This window comes from Gymnoscopelus microlampas (genome assembly GCF_963454915.1).
Source record: "Gymnoscopelus microlampas genome assembly, chromosome: 5".
Taxonomy (NCBI): Eukaryota; Metazoa; Chordata; class Actinopteri; order Myctophiformes; family Myctophidae; genus Gymnoscopelus; species Gymnoscopelus microlampas.
Window position 1 is genome coordinate 55,436,818 of NC_139942.1, and position 25,983 is coordinate 55,462,800.

Here is a 25,983-nt window from a genome sequence, read left to right on the forward strand (position 1 = left end):
TTATTTGAAAACTTTAGCTACTAGTTACTTTTCAGATATAAATTATTACATTATGAAACATATACATTAACCGCTTTAGCCTTATTTTATACCTAGGCTATTTGAAAATAGCAGATCTACAAGCTCACAACGCGTCGCGATGCGACGCGTTGTGAGCTTGTAGATCTGCTATTTTCAAATATGTTAGTACTTTTACTTTTGGTACTTTAAGTACATTTTGATGCCAATACTTCTGTACTTTTACTCAAGTAAATTTAGAATTCTGGACTTTTACTTGTAACAGAGTATTTTCATATTGCAATATTGGTACTTTTACTTAAGTAAAGAATTTGAGTACTTTTTCCACCACTGCGTATCTACCTACGTATATCTATCTACGTATCTGTCTGTCTGTCTGTCTGTCTGTCTGTCTGTCTGTCTGTCTGTCTGTCTCAGTCTGTCTGTCTAATACAGGATGTTATCCAGCCTTTGTCCTTGGTGGATAATACTATATAATATCAGTCACACTTGTTATACAGCCTCTGTTATTTTGTAATGATGCCACGGCTTGCTTCCGTTTATATGCAAATTATACAAATACATGAACTAGTGCCAGGAGACCAACATAATACCATTTATTCACTTTCTTTGGCATCGTTTTCATAACAAACCAAGAAGCGTTTTTTTTTCTCTCTTTGTTTTTAAAACTTTGTTTTGTTTTTAATCTTTCCACAATCCTCCAATGACTAACTGAACTGAAATGGAAGACTTCCAACTACTGTATGAATTTTCTCAATTGTTGTATGTTTTTTTATCTTCCGTGCTCCCACTTTACTCTGACCTTTTCATATGACATTAATGATTATATACAGTATATAGAGTAGCGAGCATCTTTTCTGTGCCCATAGTAATAATGAGTGCACGTGGCCTTATAAATCACAGAAATAAGTGTATTGTGGATCGACTGTATTTTATAAGATACAGATTCAGAAGTGTATTAGGCACACCTGAAATAATCTAGGACAGTGTTTCTCAGCCAACCCCCCAACAAAGAAAGAAAAGAAAAAGACCATTACTGCATCAAAAGTAATCAATAAACTATACTATAACTGTGTGGTCAAACATTGGCCAAATTGTCAAATAATATAAGAGATAAGAAAAGAGGAAACATTTTTTTTAAAATACCCGATCTACAAGCTCACAGCAAAACAACTCTACTCTGAACGTTTCAGAAAGACGCTGGTATCCTCTTTGTTGCTCCTTTTCAAAAACCCTCACGCAGCGTTTTTTATCTGACGCAACGCTAGGATGAAGCTCTCCCCCCAGCATCCTGACAGAGCTCTTCTGACAGAGAAACACACTACGGTATATTAATACAGTACATACATACTGTGTGCCCTGAAGCAACCAGTCATGTCTATACATTCAGCATGTCTTTGAATGTTGTGTGGTGGGGAAATGAATGGATGTATGTATAGACCAGTGGTTCTCAAACTTTTTCATGTCAAGGACCCCTAAAAATTGACACTTATTAGCCCGCGGACCCCCGTTTGAAAAGATATGCCAGATATGACCCCATAAAAGAAGATTTTTTTACGGCTCTAGCATATGATTCTCAACCAGTTTAATTTCAAGGACCCCCCAGTTTGACATGCATTAGGGCTAAGGAGCCCCATTGAATGGCATTTCTATCTCTGGGACCCCAATTTCTATTGTAAAATCAATGTTAATTTAACTCTGAGAGTGTACAAATGGAATCAAATGGACTCTCTACAGTACTATTAAATAGCATGTTTTTTTTAATGTCAGCAATGGTAGTGTATGTTAAAACCACATGCTGATCAGCTCTTTTCAAAATGTATAAATACATCTCATAAAGATATTTCGCTAGTAAGATATAAGTCAATAGTGGCCAGCCATTCACGATTCATTCAACCATGTTGTAGTAGTCAGTGGTGTAAAGTAACAAAGTACATTTACTCAAGTGTTATATACATTAACCACTTCAGCCCTATATGCATTTCGGCCATTTGAAAATAGCAGATCTACAAGCTCACAATGTGCCACATCGCGACACATTGTGATCTTGTAGATCTGATATTTTCAAAAGATTTTTTATACATTTTATACATTTGAAAACTTTGAAACTTTGAAATGGGACATTCTGCATTATGAGTACTTTTACTTAAACAATTTGAATTCCTGTCTTATACTAACAGAGTATTTCTTCATTGCAGTATTATACTTTTACTTAGTAACACATGTGAGTACTTTTCCCACCACTGGTCCTTGCTCATGATCAGGCCAGCGATGCATGCCTTGAAACAATTATTCCGAGGCTGTAAACGCTGCTAGTTTTTTTTTTTGCGTTACTTCACACTGAGTGGTGGGTAAATGATTTAATGTGATGTATTGGAGGCAGTGTGTGGTAGCTGCCACTTCACTGAATTAATAAAGAATTCAATTTCCCTCCCTTGTTCACGATGTGATGATAAACAATTCTGTCTCAGTTCATGTATGCTATAGACCCTAATCTATTCACTCTCTGGGTGGACTGATCAACCTGTCAGCACTGATAAAGCTGATCAAGCGTTTAAGTGTGTAACATTAACAGTTTATAACCAGTGTCTACACACAGCCTTCCCGCACACTTACAGATCAGCTAACACGGCACATATGTGGGTATGTCCCTGCCACAGTGGTGTAAAGTAACTAAGTACATTTACTCAAGTACTGTACTTATACAGATGTGCCATTTCAAAACTTCAAATGTCCTGCCATCGCCAAGACAGTACATTTTCAGGGGATTCCCAGGGCAATAAGAGGGACAAAGAAGGGCATTTAAAATGCTGAATTATTTTGGTGATCACTGCTTTTATGATGCTAATTAATTTGAGCAACTGCATGGTCAAGGACCTCTTCAAATCACCTTTCGCCTCATAATGAGTCTGACACCTTCTTCAACACACATTCTTTTGTTCTCATGTATATGGATGTCTGTTGAAGGTGAAAACGGGGGTGTGTAGTGACAACTTCTTTTCAGGGGCAAAACAGTGCATTTTTAAGGGCAGAAAAGGGAGGAAAAAATGCATTTTCAGGGCACTTTCAGGGAAAGAACAGTAACGTGTGAAGTTTTGAAGTGGCACATCTGTAAGTACACTTTTGAGGATTTTTGAGTGGTGCCAACCACTCCTATATCTGACTTTGTCCGTGTGTCCGTATGTATGTATGTCCAATAAACAAGCATTGATGACAACATCAATACGGGGCTCATCAAAGGCACCACTCTCTTCACACAGGGTGTGATTTTTTTTACTTTATTGGAGTTTCCCATTTCCCATTTTCAATGTTTACTTTTACTCCTCTATAATTATTTGACAGCTTCAGTTACTAGTTACTTTGCAGATTATCATTAACCACTTCAGCCCTAAATATATTTCATCCATTTAGAAAATATCAAGCTCACAATGTGTTGCGATGAGAAGCATTGTGAGCTTGTAGATCTGCCATTTTCAAAATATCCTAGTGGCAATATTGCAGGAGCTGTTTCCCGAGAAAGGAATATCGAAACACAACATACTCCCAAATGCCCAAATTGTCATTATTCTGTAATGTGTTGTTGGGCACGGAAGAATAATGTCCTACTCTTGAGTGGTTTCATAAATCTTCCTTCTTTTTTACAGAGCTATTAACATAGAGAGAGAGAGAGAGAGAGAGAGATTACGGAGCTGTCCGGTGCTGAAACGCTGTTGTGAGCTGAGAGAGATTCAGGCAGGCAACGAGAGAGATACTAGCAATGATGATGAAGGAGGAAGAGGAGTACTATAGACGCACAAGGGAGCAAGAATGAAAGAGAGAAAGAGAGAGAAGCGGCCTCCTCTGGAGTCTTTGCCACAGTCTCATTGGTATGCAAACATCACCTCCTGTATAGCCTCAACTCGTTTGGCTGAAGCCGTTAATTGCAAACAGTCTCCTCTTGAGTACAGTACTTGAGTAAATGTACTTAGTTACTTTAGGCCATGCTAGTTACTTTGTAGATTCAGATTTGTATTAATAAACATACATTAACCACTTAAGCTCTTTATATATTTCGGCAGTGGCGTGCACAGACATTTTGAGGGGCAGGTGCTCAAGTAAATTATACTTTTTTTTTGTTGACTTGGTCTGCTCTTTTTTCCCTCTACACCTATACCTCTTTGCCAAAAATAGCAGATCTACAAGCCCACAACGCCTCGCAGCGCGAGGCGTTGTGGGCTTGTAGATCTGCTAGTTTTGGCTAAAGTTCTCCTCAGAAAAGGGATGCTAGGGTTCAAGTGGTTATGGTAAAAAGAAAAATCATATCACATAAAGAATTGGCGGACCCCCTGTTTTTTTTCTTTTTTTCAAAAGGGCACTTCTGGTCAAGAGGGCAAAGGGCAGGTGCTCTAGAACCACCTAGAGTCTGTCTGTGCACGTCCCTGTATTTCGGCTATTTGAAAATAGCAGTATAATAGAAAGTGGCGGGTTCTTTCTTTTTTTCAAAAGATTTTTATACAATTTGAAAACCTGAAATAGGACATTCTGCATATTGAGTACTTTTACTTTTGGTACTTTAAGTACATTGTGATACCAATACTTTTTGTTTGCTTTTACTCAAGTACATTTTGAATTCCGGACTTTTACTTGTAACAGCGTATTTCTATATTAGTGTATTGATACTTTTACTGAAGTAAAGAGTTTGAGTACTTTTTCCACCTCTGTTTTTGTTGCCAGACCCAAGGGGTCGGCCTACATGAGGCTTTGTACCTGTTCTCTCCATACATGGGCATGTGGCCCCCTTTGCCCTTAGGCCCCACAAGTCTGTTCCCCTTTCGTCCATATATGGGCATACACAGGCTGACACGTCATGTGAAGTCCGGCTTAGCCGTGACGTAGTGCTCTGATCTTAGCCCTTATTCCGGGTCTGGCAGAACCAGGTCTCCTGGTCTTGTTTGCCATGGTCATGGCTGCCAGTTCCCACCTGATGTTGTGTGGGAGTTCAGACTGCTCCACACCGTACTGAATGACCGCTAGTTTACATATCGTCTTCAGTGTTGGACATAGATCTAAGATGTAAAGATCATCAGAGAGTTGTTGGCCTACGTTGTATCCTCCAAAGAGGATGACACGATCTCCCACCATGCAACAGCACATCCAAGAACTCTGATAAGGGCCGTTTCCCTTGAGTTCAACCTTCTTCCAGGAGAAGGTCACTGGGTTGAATTTCCACAGATCATTTAAGTACTGGTTCCAGTTGTTACCACCATTTGTACGTATTATGTACAGCTCTCCATTGTGGGCAAAGGCTGAATGACTCCTGTGTCGTTCTGGGAGAAGCTGTGCAGAAGGCGTGTTCAGCCAGCAGTCGGTCTCTGTGTCAAACACACTGATGTTGTAGTAGTCCCCATAGTCCCCAAATACAAACATCTTTGTCCCGATGATGGTGGCCAAATGACTTGCTGAAGCAGGTGGTGAAGTGCCTCTGGAGTTAATCAAAGACCAGACCATTGTGCTGGTGTCCAACTTGTAGATGTCATTAGTGCATCCAGTCAGGTAAGTGTATCCTCCATGGATAAACATGACCTTCTCCAACACACAGGCTGAGTGGTAGCACCTCCTCTCTGGAACCGTCCCGTTAACCCTGGGTTCGAACCATCTGTGGGTGTCGACATCAAACGCATAAAGCAGGTTGTAATACTTCTCTCTCCAGTATCCCCCCCACATATATATATAGATATCTTCTATGACTACAGCTGTGTGGCCCGAGCACCTGGTGGGAACCTCAAGGGGGCGCTCTCCTCTTCCAGTTGTCACTGGAGGCAACCTCATCCAGAGTAAAGACACTGTGTTGAAGATGTGCACTTCAATCTGATCACTGTTCGTATGTTCCCCTACAAAGCAGTAGACCTTGTGTCTTACTGTGACAGCAGCACGGTTTCCCTTTGGTCCTCCTCTCAGATGTACCGTCCAGCGAAACATTTCACACACCAGGCAATCGACACAGTGGTAGTTGTCACGCTAAATGCTGCGAAATGATGTTTGGTTTATTTGACTTACTACTTTTAAAGGACAATTGCACGGCTGTGATGACAGTGTGATGTCATTGCATTATGACGTCATTACGCATGTGATTCTAAATGCTATGCAATCTGGTTTTAGAGCAAAACACAGTACGGTCACGGCATGCCTTAATGTTTTGGATGACATCAAGGATGCCTGGGATGACAAATTAGTCTGCACTGCTCTATTTATTGACCTAACTAAGGCATTTGACACAGTCCATCACTCTATCTGGCTAAGTAGACTCTCTAACGTAGGTATGAGTCAAAAGGTGACACATTGGTTTAAGAGTTACTTGGTTGGCCGAACACAATGCGTCAAATTGGGAGACACTTTGTCTGAGCCTGTAGCCATGGACAAGGGAGTTCCTCAGGGCTCCATTTTAGGTCCCTTACTTTTTTAGCGGCGCTAGCCGGATATTAGCCCTCTATACCTGGCTTTTGCGTCAACGTTCTGATTGGTCAGGCTCGCCAAGGTTCTGATTGGTCAGGTCCGTCAACGTTCTGATTGGTCAGGTTCGCCAAGGTTCTGATTGGTCAGGTCCGTCAACGTTCTGATTGGTCAGGTCCGTCAACGTTCTGATTGGTCACTATTCATGACATCACTATGTCATGAATAGTGACAGGATCAAGATGCCCTTTTTCTCATGTATGGGGGTTCATCTGAATGTAACTCTGTTAGTAAGAAGATTGATGGAAGGGGTGTGCTTTTCCGTCAACGTTCTGATTGGTCAGGCCCGTCAACGTTCTGATTGGTCAGGCAAGGGAACTATTCATGACATCAATATTATATCATGACTACAAAATTAGATGGTTTATATAAACTGTAAAAGTCCGGAACATAAACACTCTGGGTACGGCTTATAAATTGTATAGATTATTTCATAACACATACATATCTTTCTGGTACCACATTTATACACACGCACACACAAAGTTTATTTTTTAGGTACCCACTCTATCAGCTATGACAGATCAGTTTTTGCCACTTACCTTGGAATGCATTTGGTGATTCGCTTCCAATGGCACTATTTAGTGCCACTGGAAGCCTTGAAATAAATTTACAGAGATTTAATATTGTTTCTCTAGTAGAAACACATATCTATGACAAAATATATCAAAGGCGCCGCTACCTTCACACAGGTGTGATTTTCTTGTATACATATAAACAATATTTGTAATCAATCACAGCACTCTAGGTATCATATGTATGCTGATGACACGGTTCTGTATACATGTGCGCCAACAATGGAATTGGCTGTAGCAAATTTGTCCATTGATTTCATTGCCTTGCAGCAGGAATTACACAAAAGTAAACTGCTACTAAATGGAAAGAAAACTAAGGCCATCCTGTTTACGCCACGTGCTTCTCCTGCCCCTTTAAGTATCACCACTCTGGACGGAACATCCATTGAGTGGGTGGATAATTATAAATATCTTGGGTTCTGGCTTGATAAGCATTTAAATTTCAAACTGCATGTAGATGCTCTGAGCAAGAAATTGAAATTTACTATAGGTTTCTTCTATAGATTGAAGGCATGCTTTGCCCGAGCAGCTCGCCAAAAATTGGTTGCTGGTCTGTTCTTGTCCCAGCTAGACTATGGTGATGCCATCTATAGATTTGCTTGTCCCACTACATTGGCCAGTTTGGATCCATTGTACCATTCGGCATTGAGATTTGTAACTAACTTACCCTTTAGGACTCATCATTGTACTCTGTATGCAGCAGTCGGCTGGTTCTCCCTAGGTGCCCGTAGGCAGCAGCATTGGTACACTTTCATCTACAAGGCAATCTTGGGTGGAATTCTCCCCACTTATATCTCCTCAAAATTTGAGGTGGTAAAAAATGGCCTCAATCTCAGATCTAATGCATGGGTGCATTTCTCCTTTCCGACATGTCGCCTTTCCGACGTTGACGAACCCTATACCTAACCCTAACCCTAACCCTAACCGCACGCGGAAGCCACTAGTCGGAGTGGTGAGATGTCGGAATGGAGAGTGAACACCCTAATGCATGGATACGTTGTGTAATCCCGGATTTTTCATCTGAGGTGGGCAAAAAATGCCTTGCTTTTCATGGTCCATGGGCTTGGAACGACCTCCAAAAGAGTTTGAAACTTGCCACACTTATCTCTGTGCGAAGGTTTAAAAGTTTCATTGTTGAGAAACTTGCTCATACCTGTAATTGTTTGGATGTATAAAAAAAGGAGAAACTATGTCATTGTACATGTGGGTAAAATTCTATGAATTGCTACATGTAATAATTGGATTAGTTTCCTGGTAGGTTACTTGGTTTGGTTGAGCTGAGTAAAAAAATGTTGTTTTAGTTTCACTAGGAGATTTGTTTTAAGGTTCCTGTGAGTCATGGATGTATTAATATTACTGTTGTACTGATTTGTACTGTTTGTTTGTGATGTGAAATTTGTAATCTGCCCCTTGGCCAGTTCCCACTTGTAAAAGAGACTCTGTCTCAATGTGTTTTACTGGTTAAATAAAGGTTAAATAAAAAATAAAAATAAATAAAATAAAATTATATAGATCAGTGGTTTTCAACCTTTTTCATGCCAGGGACCCCATAAATTGATATACATTTGGCCGCGGACCCCCATCTGAAATTTCTTTGTGCCAGGGACCCCCAGAAGCAAAGATTTAAGTTAATGTTCTCTTTGAAAAATGTATATATTCAAAGATTTAAAAAAAATAGCAGATCTACAAGCTCATTGCGCGGCACTCGGTGCTGCGCAATGAGCTTGTATATCTGCTATTTTTGAATAGCCCAAAGCTAAGTGGTTAAAACGATTCTGAGACTATGTTAACTAATTTAGCTGGGGACCCCCTGGTAGCCCCCCAAGGACCACTGGTGGTCCCCGGACCACTGGTTGAAAACCACTGATGTAGATTAAGCAATGAGTTAGCAACCACTAGCCTGGAATCCAGACTGATTGCTACGTCCGGGTTTCTTTCTTCTCACTTTGCTTCTCAGTCTGGTATACTGCTGCTCAGAGACGTCCGCGGCTCTGTCTGTGTGTGTTCAATAGATTATCGTCGAGGAGTAAAAAGCCGCTGTAAGGATTGTTGTTCTTCTCCATGGCTCCATGCAGGGGGGGGGGGGGGGGGGGGGGGGGGGGTGCATGATGTGCATGAGTTTGCATCAGTGGGAGTGTAAACAATAGAATAGAGCTTCAGGGTTTTGGCACACAGTGTCTGGCAACACAGCACAGCCTGAATACAACAAGCTGTAAGCTGTGTAACAGCAGGTGGTCCCAAACTGTTCAGGCTGCGACCCCCCCAACATAATCATGTTTGAACTGGGGACCCCCCCCCAAAATAATCATATTTGAACTGGGGACCCCCCCCCCCCCCCCAAATAATCATATTTGAACTGGGGACTCTCCAAAATAATCCTATTTGAACTGGGGACTCTCCAAAATAATCCTATTTGAACTGGGGACCCCCCAACATAATCATATTTGAACTGGGGACCCCCCAAAATAATCATATTTGAACTGACCCCCCCAAAATAATCATATTTGAACTGGCCCCCCCGAAATAATCATATTTGAACTGGGCCCCCCGAAATACTCATATTTGAACTGGGCCCCCCAAAATAATCATATTTGAACTGGGGACCCCCCAAAATAATCATATTTGGGGACCCCCCATAATTATCCTATTTGAACTTGGGACCCCCCAAAATAATCCTATTTGAACTGGGGACCCCCCAAAATAATCATATTTGAACTGGGGACCCCCCAAAATGATCATATTTGAACTGGGGACCCCCCAAAATAATCATATTTGAACTGGGGACCCTCCCCACCCTGGCAAGCACTTTGGAATTGTGTTTTGAGGCATTCAATTTAGTTTGACTCTGTTCCACGATGTATTGCTACAGTGCTGCACCAGTGCTGCACCATATATATATATATATATATATATATATATATACATATACTGTATATATATATATTCAAAGATTTGCACCAATTTTTCAAAGAATATCAGATCTAAAAGCACCTAGTGCTGCGCTATGAGCTTGTAGATCTGCTATTTTTTTTAGGAAAATCGTGAAAATGTGTGCAAATCTTTGCATATACTTTTTTAAGCGAACATTTTAACTAAAATCTTGCATTCGATAACAATGTTGCTATAATATCAGTGGTTCTCAAAGCTTTTTCATGTCAAGGACCCCCAAAATGATATGTGTTTGGACCCCATCTCAAAATGCGTTTTTTCAGGGACCCGCAGAAGCAAAAATCGAAGTTAAAAATGTTTGTTTTAAAACATATACTGTGTATATATATATATTCAAAGATTTGCACCAATTTTTCAAAGAATATCAGATCTAAAAGCACCGAGTGCTGCGCTATGAGCTTGTAGATCTTCTATTTTTTTGAAAATCCAAATAAATCTAAAGTGAGACACATAGCGTTCCCGGATTGAATGGGTTAAATATAAGTACAAAAACATATCTAATTTTTTTGTTCACCAGTCCAGCGGTCTCTTGAGGGAGGCTGGTTTGGCATTTGAAGAGCAGAGAGCAGAGCGCTGTATCAATAGCATGAGGTCAGCGCTCTGACTGCAAGGCTGAGCTGCGGTTCTTGTTTTGAGAGGAAGTGAGATCGATAATGTTTCACAGGTTGCTCCTCTGACACCAGATTGAAGGTAAAAAGAAATCCAATACAGGCGTCAGAGAGTCTTAGCCCGAGACGCCGGCACATTTAATCCTCCCGTAATTTTTACCAAAGGTTTCTGCAGCTGCCGTCTAGGTTTTTTTTCAATCCGTTTCTCCGAATGAAAGGGCTATAATGGTATAAGAATAAAAGGAACCGTTCGACAGTCACAGGTGGATATAGTAAGATAAAAGGAAACATCCAAAAGCTTTTCAGGGCCTATTATCATGATAGTAAATTGAACCCACCTGCGCCTCGAATCTTAGGGTTTTTTTCAACAGCAGAAAGATCTACAGTATTACTTTCTGAAGACTTGAGGGTGCTGGTATGCCAAGTTGGTGCCGTTTTCGTTTCTTTGGGTACACTCATACTGTACATCAACCTCCTTGGTTTTCTGAATAATTAGGCTCAGAAAAGTGCTTTGATTGGCCCCGTGGACTTTGATGTCACAGTCCATTAATCCCGCCCCCTCTACTCCCCTCCCCTATCCTTCTTATTTTGGGAGGCGGAGCAGAGACGATGATTGACAGGCAAAATCCCCCAACAGCGATACCCGCAGGCAAATCTTTTTTATTTGTTCATTGCAGCTGAAAAGGCCTCAGAACACAGAGAGAAAAAAACCTGCCATGTCTCACTGGAGTGGATTTTTCAGTCAAAACCTTTTAAAACACGTTTGAAGGAACATGATAAAGACTTTAAATGTTTTATAAACCAGCATGTCATGAAACCTTTAATGCTGCATGGGTTAGGGCCCATGCAAAATGCCATGGGCTCCCACATGGCATTTTTGTGCTTTGATCCCATCCCTGCCACAACAAAAAAAAAACAGAAAACCCCAGGCTTTCTTTCTTACCTCCCAAGGTGGCAGAAACCAGGAAGTGAGTCCCGTATTTCTTGATGAGGTTCTCGTTGATTTGCTGCAGGGTAGGCCGTCGCCCCAGCAACCGTAGGTTGCGCAGGAACTCGGGCGCCAGCGGCAACGGAGCTTTGAGGAAGTCTCTCTTCTCCGTGGCCAGGCTGTTCACCTTCCAGTGGCTGAACTCCCTGCAGGCAGAACACAGAACCACACATGAAGGGAGGACAATGCAAACGGAGCATTGGTGGGCCACTTCCCCAGTGGACCCACCCACCCTGTCCACCTACAACACCACCTACATCTACAAGCTCACAATGCGTCGCGATGCGACGCATTGTGAGCTTGTAGATCTGCTATTTTCAAAAGATTTCTTAGACATTTTGAACATTTGAAAACTTGTGAAATGGGACATTCTGCATGCATAATGAATACTTTCTACTTTGGTACTTTCCGTACATTTTGATACGAACACTTTTGTACTTTTACTCAAGTATTTCTTTTATTCCAGTAGTAACAGAGTATTTCGTCATTGCAGTGTTGATACTTTTACTTAAGTAAAGCGACTCCAGGCTACATGAACACTTTAAAACTATAATACGCATCGGCTATTTCGGCTATCTGCTATTTTCCAAAAAATCTTATATCATATATTTTGGAAACATTTTAACAACACAAATCTTGCATGGCATGGGGGTCCCTGGCACAAAACGTTTTCAGATGGGAATATGCGGACAATTACATATTAATCTGGGGGTCCTTCACATGAAAATGTTTGAGAACCACTGGCTTAGACAACATCTATATATACAATTGGCAAAGTGGATGTGTGCGTGTTTGTCTGTTTGTCTGTTAGGTTTCGTGTTTGTCGTTAGGTTTCGTGTTTGTCAGTTGCATGTTAGGTTTCGCTTTCGGTTTGCATGCTGCAGTTTTGCGCGTTGCCAAATCATGTGCGAGAAACAAGCACCGGTGTTGCAAGGAACGTCTATACGCTCTTCTGTCTCTGTCTCCGATGTGCGGGCCAGGCTACTAGACGGGAGGGCCGCGTAGCGGCCCGACCCTCTAGTTTAGAAACAATCCCAAAAAAAAACTCAGCCCCCAACCAACAATATTTACAAGCCCAACACTGCATCACCCCGACATTGCAACAACACCGCTCCATAGCTGTCAGGGGAAACGACCCCGGCAACAGCGTGAGCGAGAGACCTCATCACGGATATGAAGTGGTCAGCTTGAAGATCCGTCCATTTCAAGTGGCTCCATAATCATTTCATCAGTGCATATATATGGCAACACAGCGAAACCCCTACAGTACGCGTTGAAGATTATGCAAATATCAGCAGAAAAAGTCCACTTCATCTGCATAAATTTGCACAGGAAACAAGAGCCGTTGAATATCAATGTATTATGTATGCATATTTTTCTCTCACAAAACAAAATGCTAGCAGTGGCACCCTGTTTCCCATGGGGACAAATGCACACACGCACGCGCACACGCACGCACACACACACACACACACACACACACACGCACACACGCACACACGCACACACGCACACATGCACACACACACACACACACACACACACACACACACACACACACACACACACACACACACACACCACATTGGCTCAATTCCCCCGTGGTACAGTATCTCTTGCGATGCCTTTTTGAGGTCAAGAGTATGCTATTAGCGACCACAGTACAGTAATTATGCTGTGGACAGCATTGTGACTATAGAGAGCACGTTGTAAACAATAGCCTGGCATTCATCGCCCGTCACAACGCCGTTCTTTGAAAGGACAAAATGTAAGTTTAAACATTGTGCTTTTGAAGCTGCTTTTTGTTTTGTGTGTCTTTTGTCTCTGCTGTCAGTAAGGTCCTGTAGTAAAAAAACGTCCAGCGGGAATAGGGTCTTAAACTCTTTTTATTTTACTTTTATTATATCTACCAACGTTACCGTTGGTAGATATAATAAAACATGGCTGTTTGTGGTTGAGGAAGGTCTGGTTTAGTGCCTGGTGGTCTGGTGTGCCCAGTTGTCTAGAAACTCGTGTGCCCAGATGTCCAGTGTGCCCACCTGACCGGTATTCCCTTATACCTTCTCTTCCCCAGTGGCGTCCACAGACATTTTGAGGAGCAGGTGCTCAAGTAAATTATACTTTTTTTTTTGTTTACTTGGTCTGCTTTTTTTTTCCCTCTACACCTATACCTCTTTGTCAAAAATAGCCGATCTACAAGCTCACAACGCCTCGCGGCTTGTAGATCTGCTATTTTTGGCTAAAGTTCTCCTCAGAAAAGGGATGCTAGGTTTCGAGTGGTTATGGTAAAAAGAAAAACCATATCACATAAAGATTTGGCGGATCCCCTGTAGTAACTCTGAGGAACCCCTAGGGGTCCCGGACCCCCTGTTGAAGACCCCTGCTGTAAACTTTTTTTCAAAAGGGCACTTCTGGTCAAGAGGGCAAAGGGCAGGTGCTCTAGCACCACCTAGAGTCTATATGTGCACGTCCCTGCTCTTCCCCACTTCCGTTGCAGTTGCGTAAATGAGTAAAACTGAGTAAAACTATCTAGCCTGCTGTTTTGTAGACAATGGAAAATCCAAAAATTCCAATATTTTTTTTCCAGCAGGAATTCCAATAATTGTTTAACCCTTTGTCTCCCTAATTTAATCGTTATGCCAATTGGTTCCTCCCCACACACACACATTTCTGTGTTGTCACTGCTGTCCTATCCTGCCAGTGAGGAGCCCCCACCAGGAGCATGTAGAGCCTTTGTCCTACACCTCCCGCCCAACACTCCCCACTGACAGGTGCCGCCCCAGTACGTACAATGACCGATATCACCCTCCTCCTCCCCGTCCGGCTTCCCTCCCCCGAACACGGGCCAATTGTGTTCGTGTAGACGCTCGACAAAGCCGGATGCACCACGGTGGATTCGAACCCACAACCTCTGTGGTGATGGGCAGTGACTTTACCACTGCGCCACCCGAGCGCCTCCAAAATATATTTTTTAAGATATTTTAAAGGGATTGTAGGCAAGTTCAGAGATAAAAAAAAGTTGTCAAACACCGCCCCTCCAGCAGTTCATTTCCCCGACCACCAGGGGGTGACGCAGGGGGGACTTCTGAAGGGGCCATGCCGAAAATAGGTTGCTTTATTCGGATACAATACGTGCCACTGCCCGCCCCTGCCGGTTCTCTGAATTTTTATTTTTAAATAGGCTCTGTCGTGATAAATTGACCACATATATGAAGTTAAACAACCTATCCAAACGCTATCTTAAAAGTAAATTCTGTGCCTCAAAAAAGAAGTTTGAGAGCGTTTTAAAACCGAAAGTAAAAAGTTCACACGGACGCGCATGGACGCGCACATGCGTGCGTTAATTTACGTCACGGATACCCGGATGTCAAAACATAAATAGTAGGGAAAATACGGAATTCAGAAAGAGGACTGTGTTTCAATGCAGGAAAACACCCCAGCATCATTATGTAGTGGCTGATAGGGGGGAAAAATGCAAAATATATATATATAAATATTTTTTTAATTTAGGCTTATTGTTGCCTAGAATCCCTTTAAAATAGACTACTCTGGGGGGGTTTATACTTCATCGTATGGTGGCGAAAAATAATTAATCTATACACGAGCAGTTTCTGAGATACATGACATGCCCCAAAAACAGAGATGTCAGGTTGAATGTGCTTAATGAGGAACAGTCCGCTTAATTTAGTGTAATGGGGTGCACCGTGCGTTCAGCAACAATTTGAGCAGATATCTATATCTATATCCACTCAGTGAGGGGGAATAATATTCATAATGACTTCCTGCTCCATCGCCCATCCAAATGATTCCTGCATTGATTTAACTAATGTATTACGTTCACCACTGCAACTCTGTCATCACACAGTCATGAGAGGTCATTTGCACTGGAATTTGTACTTGACTAATGACAGATATGATAGATTTGATCACGATCATCGTTCCAGACCCCATACATTTTTCCCATCGAGATTTCAAAAGAATATTTATATCAATTATTTTAAGCCTAAAATCAACTATCCAGGATCCTTCATGACAATAAAACATTTGATTCGGTGAAAAGAAAATAATTGAAAACCGCAAAACAGATGGTATTTATTAAATATATTATAGGCCTATCATATAAATGATTAAATTAATTGATATAAATATTTTTGGAAATCTCTATGGGAAAAATGAATGGGGTCTCGAACGATGGGACCAGTGTTTGTTCGCTGGCTCCCGGGTTGCCAAATCATGTGTGTGAAACAAGCGCCGGTGTTGCCACATCCGTGAAACAAGCGGACCATGACGTGAGCGTTTGTGTGTTGGCAGGTACCAAGTACTACGTCACTTTTTCTCCCTGATGTACTGTCTGTGCACAGCGCATAACCCAAACTGCACATACCATATCCCCCGACAGGTATGGTCTAGTAAATATACATTGAATTGACCTTTTAGCACCACTAATATGAAGCTTTCGCGAACACATTTGAGCGACTGGAGGCATACTAATTGCAACGTTAGCTGCATGGCGGAACGGGTCTTTCTCGTTTTAATGCAGAAAGTAACCTATAAATGGTCTATTTGGTGGAGATCACATGCATCAGAAGGTATTAGTCTTGGCATAGTAGTTAGTCCACATTACACAGATGCTGATCATTATAGAGCTCCAGACTGATTTACTGGGACTGATTCAGACTGATGTGTTTTCTGGAACCTTCTCCACACTGGACTGAGCACTGGAAGGGTTTAGCTGACACCGTTTTCTTTTCTCCTCGCTCCGCTCTCTAAGAGTTAACCCTTTAAAGGGAAAGACCACTCATGTTCAACATTGAACTATCACGTCATTATTACACCTTAGAGCTGTTGTGTGGAAATAAGAAAAAAGTCCCCCCCCCCCCCTTCTATGTTGCCTAGAACTGGATAATTGATTGAGATCATGTGATCATAGTGACATACGCAAGGTGTACTTTTGGCTGACTTTTTTGTACTTTTGGCTCATAGAGCTTGTAGATCTGCTTTTTAGTTTAAATAGTGAAGATGTGTGCAAATCTTTGAATACATGTATTTTTAAAGTGAACATTTTGTAACTAAAATCTTTGCTTCTGGGCGATTCTACACATGTCTTTTAAGTATTTTTCTGTGTTTCTTTTTCTTTTTTACTAATGGTGCTACTGTATAATCAGTGGTTCTCAAACTTTTTTCTTGTCAAGGACCCCCAAAATTATATGTATTTGGCCGCGGACCCCCATCTCAAAATATTTTGTTCCAGGGACCCCCCAGAAGCAAAGATTTGAGTTAAAAATGTTTGCTTTAAAAAATAGATATATTCAAAGATTTGCAAAAAATGTCACCATTTTTTAAAAAGTAGCAGATCTACAAGCTCATAGCGCGGCACTCGGTGCCGCGCTATGAGCTTGTAGATCTGCTACTTTTTGAATCGCCAAAAGTGTAAAATAATGGTTATAAAGTGGTTACACCTGGTTGTAATGGGTTAATGGTGAGAGTAGTTGGCTTGACCATTGTGGGGCTCCCACAGCTAATGATGATAGATGGTGTTAATTAAATGGTTTTAGCACAACGTACATTATTACACCTGCAAGGGGCCAACGTACGCCAAGACCCTGGTTCTGCTGAACCAGGGGGATTTTTTTTTTTTCTAAAGCCAAAAATAAATAAATAAAATCTCTATAGCTACGCAGAATTGTATTTATTTATGTTATTATTATGTTATAGCTGTCAGATTACAGTGCTGCGTTCTCCACCAGCAGACCATAGCTGTGGTCAGCTATATCAGTGGTGTAAAGTAACTAAGTACATTTACTCAAGTACTGCACTTTTGTACACACGTGTACAAGTTTCCAATTTTCAATACTTTTACTTCTACTCCACTACTTCTCAGAGACAAATATTGTAATTTTACTCCACTACAATTGTTTGATAATAGCTCGTCAGAGAAGATAATATATTTACATATTATAATATTTAATTTCTTTGTCTTTTCTTTGGTGTAAAATATCAAATAATAGTTGCCACCAGTACCTCTACCCCACAGTATATGTTGGATATTGGTGGCGGTGGAGGTTGGAATGGAAATAGTTACTTACAGATTGCAATCTGTAAGGTACACAGATTGCTTGCAGCAAATTCACAACGTGTCGCATCGCGTCGCGTTGTGAGCTTGTAGATCTGCTATTTTCAAACATTTTAGTACTTTTACTTTTGGTACTTTAGGTACATTTTTGATGCCAATGCTTTTGTACTTTTACTCAAGTAAGTGTTTAATTCCGGACTTTTACTTGTAACAGAGTACTTCTACATTGCAGTATTGATACTTTTACTTAACCCATTATAGACCTGGGACGCATCTGTGTCACTTTTTGATTTGAGCTAAAAAGCATTATTTTACACTTTGGCTATTCAAAAATAGCAGATATACAAGCTCATAGCGCGGCACCGAGTGCCGCGCTACGAGCTTGTAGATCTGCTATTTTTGAAAAATCTTAAAAATGTGTGCAAATCTTTGAATATATATTCTTTTAAAGCGAACATTTTTTACTCAAATCTTTGCTTCTGGGGGGTCCCTGGAACCACATATTTTGAGATGGTGGTCCGCGGCCAAATACATATAATTTTGGGGGTCCTTGACATGAAAATGTTTGAGCACCACTGATATAGAAACATACGATTTTCAGAATACTGTTGGTATGTAGGAGGCTTGTAAAACATTTGAGTAGGCTACTTTTTCCACCAGGTTGACTGTGTACTGACAGGCTGTAAAAAAACAGTGTGAGAGTGAATGTGAGCGGTGTGCGAATCAGCTCCGCTGATAGATGATCTTTGACTGGAGAAAATCGATAGCCAATTTGGAACCCTAGCTTTCTCATTCATGATGCTATTGTCAAGCCTGTACATACTGTTGACCCTCCAGGATGGTTTCTAATGGTGCTAAGTGGTACACACACGTTAACCACCACAAACAGAAGGATCAGCATTTTGATTGAAAGCAAATGTCGTTAGCATTCTCTCTTTTATCTACTGTAGTTGTTTTGGGGGAACGATAACACATGAACACAAGTCCGGTATCGATAGTGTTGCCAACCACTTTCAACCTGATGTCCCTATTTTGTGCATGTCATTATAGCTTTTTGTTTTTTATTTCTACACATTTTTAAATAATTCTGCTTTAAAAAAAAGCTACAATAGCAGATCCACAAGCTCATGTTTAACCAGTGTTGATTTCGTCGACTAAAACTATGACGAAAAAATGTTTGCTGAATACCTTTTTTTCTCTGACGAAAACTAAATATAAACTAAGCTATGATGACTAAAACTAAGACTAAATATATTGGCAATTTCGTCAACAAATAAAAACTAGACTAAAATGTTAGTGAAGGACTAGTGGAGAAGAGATCCAGTAGAACTAAAAGACATTTTATGTTTGGTTGCGCTCGGGTGTTGTGCAACCAAACAGCATGCAACCAAGTGTAAATCAGCCATTACGACGCCATCAAGGCACCGCCAAAATACATATATATAGTCGACTAAATCTACAGTTGATTTAGTCGACTATAATCTTAGGATATTTAGTCGACAAAAATTTCAAAAATGTTGTCAAATTCAACACTGCGTTCAACCCAGTATATTGTTCAGCAACTCTCTCTCTGTCTCACACATCGCAACGCGTCGTTAGCTTGTGAATTAGCCATTTTCGGTGAAGCGATTTGGTGTACAGGGAAAAAAAGTACAGACTGCGGTACTATACACTTGAACCCTATGTGATCCCTACTCGTGAAAGCTGCCGCATGTCGCGGGATGAGAAAGACTAGATAATCGCGAATTAAATTAGATTTTTTGTTGTGTTTTTTGTTTTTTTTCATATCAACACAGTTCGAATGTTGAAGAAGGTTGGTATTCTATCAGAAAGCTGTTTTATAGTCATTCAATTGTTACAATTAGATTGTGAACATGCCTCTGTTTGTTTAAAGAGTTTCTGTGTGTATTTTGAGGGTTGAACATTCATGTCCAGCATTTGCATAGAGGTTTTAATTGGCCTGGCTTGGCATGGTTCTCCAGTTTCACGCACCAGAGTACCGTAGCAGCGTTTCATTAATGTTGCTACAGTATCCTTGTTTATTCATTCATTTTTACAGTAATGTTACACTGTGCAGAAATCCAAAATAGCCGACCTACAAGCTCACAAGGCGTTGTGTTGTGAGCTTGTAGATCTGCTATTTTCATGCTATTTTACGTGTATGCCCGACTTTGGCGTTGATTTTAGCGTCAGTTTTATCTCAGAATGGTTTGCATCATTTTAATCACAAGGCCTGTACCTTTAAAATATTATATAGATTGACTATGTAGATGACACACACACTAGTGTAGACGTGTTTGTCTGAAAAAAATGCAAAGAAAGGCTTGTTTCGCCGCTGCGGCCGTGTGTTTACACAGCAAGCTTATATTCTGTAAAAAAAATCTAAAATGAAAAATGCCAACTTGCGGCATAAAGCATTGTACCCAGTCACCTATATATGAAGTGTAAACCCTGCTGTACTAAGTATATAGGGTTTAAGAGGTAAAAAAAAGAAATAATTTGACAGTCTGGATGTGATAACAGTTTTCACACAGTTTCACACAGCTGATAACAAACAGTGGTATGGCTTTATAACGAGCACTTTCACCTGAGTCAGGTACAATCTCACCTCTTAATAAGAGGCGACCTCAATGCTATTTCTGGTGCAGAAATAGGAGGGGGGGAAACTAACTGTCCACAACCATCACATTTTCTCGTATGTACTGGGTCATTTTAGATATATATATATTTTTTGCTATGACCATTATTTCATACTTTTGGGCTATTCAAAAATTGCGGATATACAAGCTCAAAGTGCGGCACTGAAAAATCGTGAAAGTTTGTGCAAATCTTTGAATGTATATAACATTTTAAACTCAAATCTTTGCTTCTGAGGGATTCTACAAAATGTCTTCTAAATCCTACCAGTTTGTTATTTTTTGTATAATTTGTTCATGTCAAGGACCCCCAAAATGATATGTATTTGTCCACGGACCGCCATCTCAAAATATTTTGTTCCAGGGACCCCCACCAGAAGCAAAGATTTGAGTTACAAATGTATATAGGCTATATATTCAAAGATTTGCACACATTTTCTTTTTTCTTAAAAAATAGAAGATCTACAAGCTCAATGAGCTTGTAGATCTGCTATTTTTGAATAGGTAAAGAAATCTAAAATGACACAAATACGTTCCTGGATTGAAAGGGATGTCTTTTGCTGCACTGTGTCTCCGTGGGAAGATCCACACAAACCCACAACATTTGCCAGCATGTTTGTCCACCCATTTGAGTGATTCAAACTCCTTCAAAATGACTTTAAAAGACCTGAAGCCGATTCTACATGTCTCCTAAATCCCAACAATTTTCTGAAAAACGTATGTTTCTATATCAGTGGTGCTCAATCTTTTTCATGTCAAGGACCCCCAAAATTATATGTATTTGGCCGCGGACCCCCATCAAAATATTTGTTTCCGGGGACCCCACAGAAGCAAAGATTTGAGTTAAAAATGTTCGCTTTAAAAATATATATTCAAAGATTTGCACACATTTTCACGATTTTTCAAAAAATAGCAGATCTACAAGCTCATAGCGCGGCACTCGGTGCCGCGCTATGAGCTTGTAGATCTGCTATTTTTTACTAGCCCAAAGTGTAAAATAATGCTTTTTAGCTCAAATCTAAAAATGACACAGTTCCAGGTCTTAAATTAAATTAAATCAGAACGTTTTTTTGCACTGGGCAAAATGCTTCTTTTACCATGTCAACTCTGGAGCAAAACTGTAAAAGAAGCACCTCCCACATGATTTTTAATAAAATCATGTGGGAGGGCTCTGCATTGTCCCAGGGCCCACGTTCATTAAAAAGCTCTTCTTGCTGACTGAGTGGACCCAGCATGGAAACTGGTTCACCACGCAGACCTGAGGCAAGAACCCAGACTATAGCTCTCTCTCCATGATGTCTGCCTTGCTCTCACCAGCGCCATTTTTACATCTTGCAAAATGCATTAACCTAAATCTCACTCGTACAGTACTACTGACTAATCGTATTCAGCAGCTCATTAAAAGCCTTATTTCGTAGCTACCAGAACATGTCTTGTGTGGAGCTGCTATTTTTGTGTAAAAGGGTTTGATATAGGGTTTCCCTTCTATAGAGAGAGAGAGCAGCACTAGAATATACCTCCTGTCTATGCAGTTGCTATACGCACAAATCCATGCGTCACAAGTTAATCCAGATTGTCACAGTTGATAGACAAATCCACCCTTTGTAGTTGGGTACTTTTATTACTTTTTATTACTCCACTACAATTATTTGAAAACTTTAGTTACTAGTTACTTTGCAGATATAAAGTATTGTATTATTTTATTATTGTATAACATACATGAACCACTTTAGCGCTATTTATACTAGGCTACTTGAAAATAGCCGATCTACAAGCTCACAACACGTCGCGACTCGCGACGTGTTGTGAGATCTGCTATTAGATCTGCTATTTTCAAAAATGTTATTACTTTTACTTTTGGTACTCTAAGTGTATTTTGATGCCAATACAGATGTGCCACTTCAAAACTTCACACGTTACTGTTCTTTCCCTGATAGTGCCCTGAAAATGCATTTTTTCCCTCCCTTTTCTGCCCTTAAAATGCACTGTTTTGCCCCTGAAAAGAAGTTGTCACTACACACCCCCGTTTTTCCCTTCAACAGACATCCATATACATGAGAACAAAAGAATGTGTGTTGAACAAGGTGTCAGACTCATTATGAGGCGAAAGGTGATTTGACCAGTTGCTCAAATTAATTAGCATCATAAAAGCAGTGATCATCAAAATAATTCAGCATTTTAAATGCCCTTCTTTGTCCCTCTTATTGCCCTGGGAATCCCCTGAAAATGTACTGTCTTGGCGATGGCAGGACATGTGAAGTTTTGAAGTGGCACATCTGTACCTTTGCACTTTTACTCAAGTAACATTTTGAGCACAGGCCTTTTTACTTGTAAAAGAGTATTTTTATATTGTGGTATTACTACTTTTACTTGAGTAAAATATATTCTTCCACCACTTCTTCCACCACTGGTGTTGTATAACCATCACCATTTCCTCTCACGTTCTCTCTTCATGCTGTGTAAACAATAACAGAACGTGTGGGCAAACAGAGACAAGATACTGCATGGTGGCAAGATTAGAGTTACATTACTGCGTTCAGACCGATGACTTCATCATCACACTGCAGTAGAGTATAACGTTTATGTCTCTCAGACCACTTTGACAATGACTTCCTTCTGGTGGCTGAAAACATGTCAGGGTTTAATAGAGCAACGACAGCATTGTGGCTATGAGTAACGCTAACACGGGAGCATCGTTATTGTCTCCGCCAGGCCGAAAGGCATGGCGAGAGAGTATGTTTTACCCCAGTGGTTCTCAAACTTTTTCATGTCAAGGACCCCCAAATATACATTTATTACCCCGCGGACCCCCATTGGAAAAGATAAGCCAGGGACCCCCATAAGAGAAGGTTTTTACGGCTCTCTAGCAGTGATTCTCAACCATTTTAATTTCAAGGACCCCCAGTTTGACATGCATTAGGGCTACAGACCCCTATTTAATGGCATTTATACCGCTGGGACCCCAATTTATATTGTAAAATCAATGTTACTTGAACTCTCAGAGTTACAGACCCATAAAGGTCCATTTGGTTCCTATCCAACATTTAGCTGGGGACCCCCTGGAACCCCCTCAAGTACCCCTGGGGGTCCCCGGACCCCACTTTGAGAACCAATTTTTTACCCCCTGTCCGTCCGTCCGTGTGTCCATCTGTCTGCGAGCAGCTAATCTCCGGCACCGTTGGCCCGGTCGCTGTGAAACTGTGCACACACACTCCCTGGATGCCAATTCAGAACCTCTGCTCTAAATGTTTCACGTTGGCCTATTAAAGTGCCACCAGCATGTCTAATTTAGCAAAACAGATTGTTTGCGACAAAATGCCTCAAATCATGAATGCACGCACATTCCCACTAGGCCGAGGAAGAAATGACACCCTTTTCACATTGGCCTGTTATAGCGCCACCAGGAGGCCACGATAACCTACCTGACCTGGCGGAGACCTGTGCTCCGAGGAGCACTTTTTGTAGTTACCTTTTTTACTCTATTTGTAGTTGCATTTTTGAATTCCGGACTTTTACTGGTAACAGAGTAATTCTACATTGCGATACTTTTACTTGAGTAAAACATTTGAGCGCTTTTTCCACCACTGACTCTAGGCTATCTATAGGTGTTGGAGCCTCTGTTCCACATGATAGCTGTTAGCGACACACTGGCAGATCAACTCAACGCCTTTGCTTCACTGTCTTTGCTATTTTGAGAGCCGTGGCGTGCTCGCGCGCGTGTGTGTATGTGTGTGTGCGAGCGCGTGTGCACTGTGCACGTGTATGCTGCCGTGCCCCATTTCCCCTGGAATCTGAAAACTAGGCTTTGGGCTTATTAATATTAGGATCCTCGCTCTATGAAAGAGCGAGGTCTATCATTTCAATACGAGGCATCCCCTCTCTGAATTAAAATAGTTTCACAAGAAACGAAAAAGGAAAAACTTTGTATTTGTTTCTTAGGCTGAATAATCATTCAGAAAGAAAAGGAAATTGAATATCTAGGGGTGTCTCTGATGGAGAAAAGAAACACTGTCCTCCCACTTTTAACCCTTTGAGTACCGGGAACGCATCTGTGTGTCATTTTTAGATTTCTTTCGGGCTATTCAAAAATAGCAGATATACAAGCTCATAGCGCGGCACCGAGTGCCGCGCTATGAGCTTGTAGATCTGCTATTTTTTAAACATCTTGAACATTTTTTGCAAATCGTTGAATATTTTTAACTCCGATCTGTGATTCTGGGGGCGGGGGGGGGGGGTCCGTGGCCAAATACATATAATTTTGGGGGTCCAAGTTGGAGCTCCACTGATATAGAAACATATTTTTTTTTCAAAAAACAGTTAGGATTTAGAAGACATTTTGTAGAATCCCCCAGAAGCAAAGAGTTCAGTTAAAAAGAAACACAAATATATTTAAAGATTTGCACAGATTTTCACACATTTTCAAAAAAAAAGCTGATATACAAGCTCGTAGCGCTGCACCGCGTACCACGCTACGAGCTTGTAGATCTGCTATTTTTGAGTAGCCCAAATAAATCTGAAAATGACACAGATGCGTTCCCGGTCTTAAAGGGTTAATTTGTAGAGATATGGTCTGTGTGTTCTCCTGCACGGCCCAGCTGAGAATTTCCGGTAATATGTTTCAGATACGGCACCGCCCCTCATAGACAATGGCATTATTCATAACGCTTTCTGCAACCAGACTGTGAGGAAATTACTTATTGATATAACATAGATATTGGCAAAGCAAGGCGGGGGAGAAACTTTCTAAGAATACATTCCCTGAACTCACTCAAGTCACGTATGCCTGATAATAAGATTTATATGCAGTCCTCTACGGCGCCAAAGCATCACACACACACGCACAACTCCCACACGCCCCAAATACACACAGACAGACACACACACACACACACACGCACGCACGCACGCACGCACGCACGCACGCACGCACGCACGCACGCACGCACGCACGCACGCACGCACGCACGCACGCACGCACACACACATACACTATACTTGTGTGTGTGCTATACTTGTGAGGACATCAACACTTTAGGACAGCCATGTTATGAATGCCATTTAAAAATATGAATTGCCATTTTTAACCGTAAGCCTAGAGCCGAAAAACAGCAGATCTACAAGCTCACAACGCGTCGCGCTGCGACGCGTTGTGAGCTTATAGATCGGCTATTTTCCGGTGCATGACACTGGCGCGCAACTAAGTATAAATCATGTTGAACTCTAATTCCAATCCCCAAAGCTAACCTCTAAGACACCTAAATGTCTAATCCTGACCTGAATGTTTTTCTAATTGTAAACGTATCTCTAAAAAATGTTTTTTTAACTATAAAACAACCATTTGTCTTGTGAGGACCAGGAAAACGGTCCTCACAATGTATATTTCTTCAAATTCTACTATACTTGGTCCTCACAATTATAGTAATACAACACACACACACACACACACACACACACACACACACACACACACACACACACACACACACACACACACACACACACACACACACACACACACACACACACAGAGTAAAATGGGTTGATTTTCACACTCGCTTGCGGTGCACACACAAACTTTGATGAGGATCTAGTGATCCTCTCTCAGGATCTATCACTGTAGCTGCTGTCCATGGTTCTGAAGTAACTA

At 41.1% G+C, this 25,983-nt stretch overlaps 1 protein-coding gene across 1 annotated transcript in view; it reads right to left on the reverse strand.

Moving 5' to 3' along the window:
* Window positions 1-25,983, reverse strand: part of brinp2 (bone morphogenetic protein/retinoic acid inducible neural-specific 2) — a gene marked incomplete at both ends in the record, with an annotated part of 180,243 nt that overhangs the window by 137,987 nt on the left and 16,273 nt on the right. The window contains one exon of the mRNA XM_084058609.1: window positions 11,583-11,773. Within this exon, the coding sequence (XP_083914735.1) occupies window positions 11,583-11,773 (191 nt within the window). The remainder of the gene's footprint in view (window positions 1-11,582; window positions 11,774-25,983) is intronic.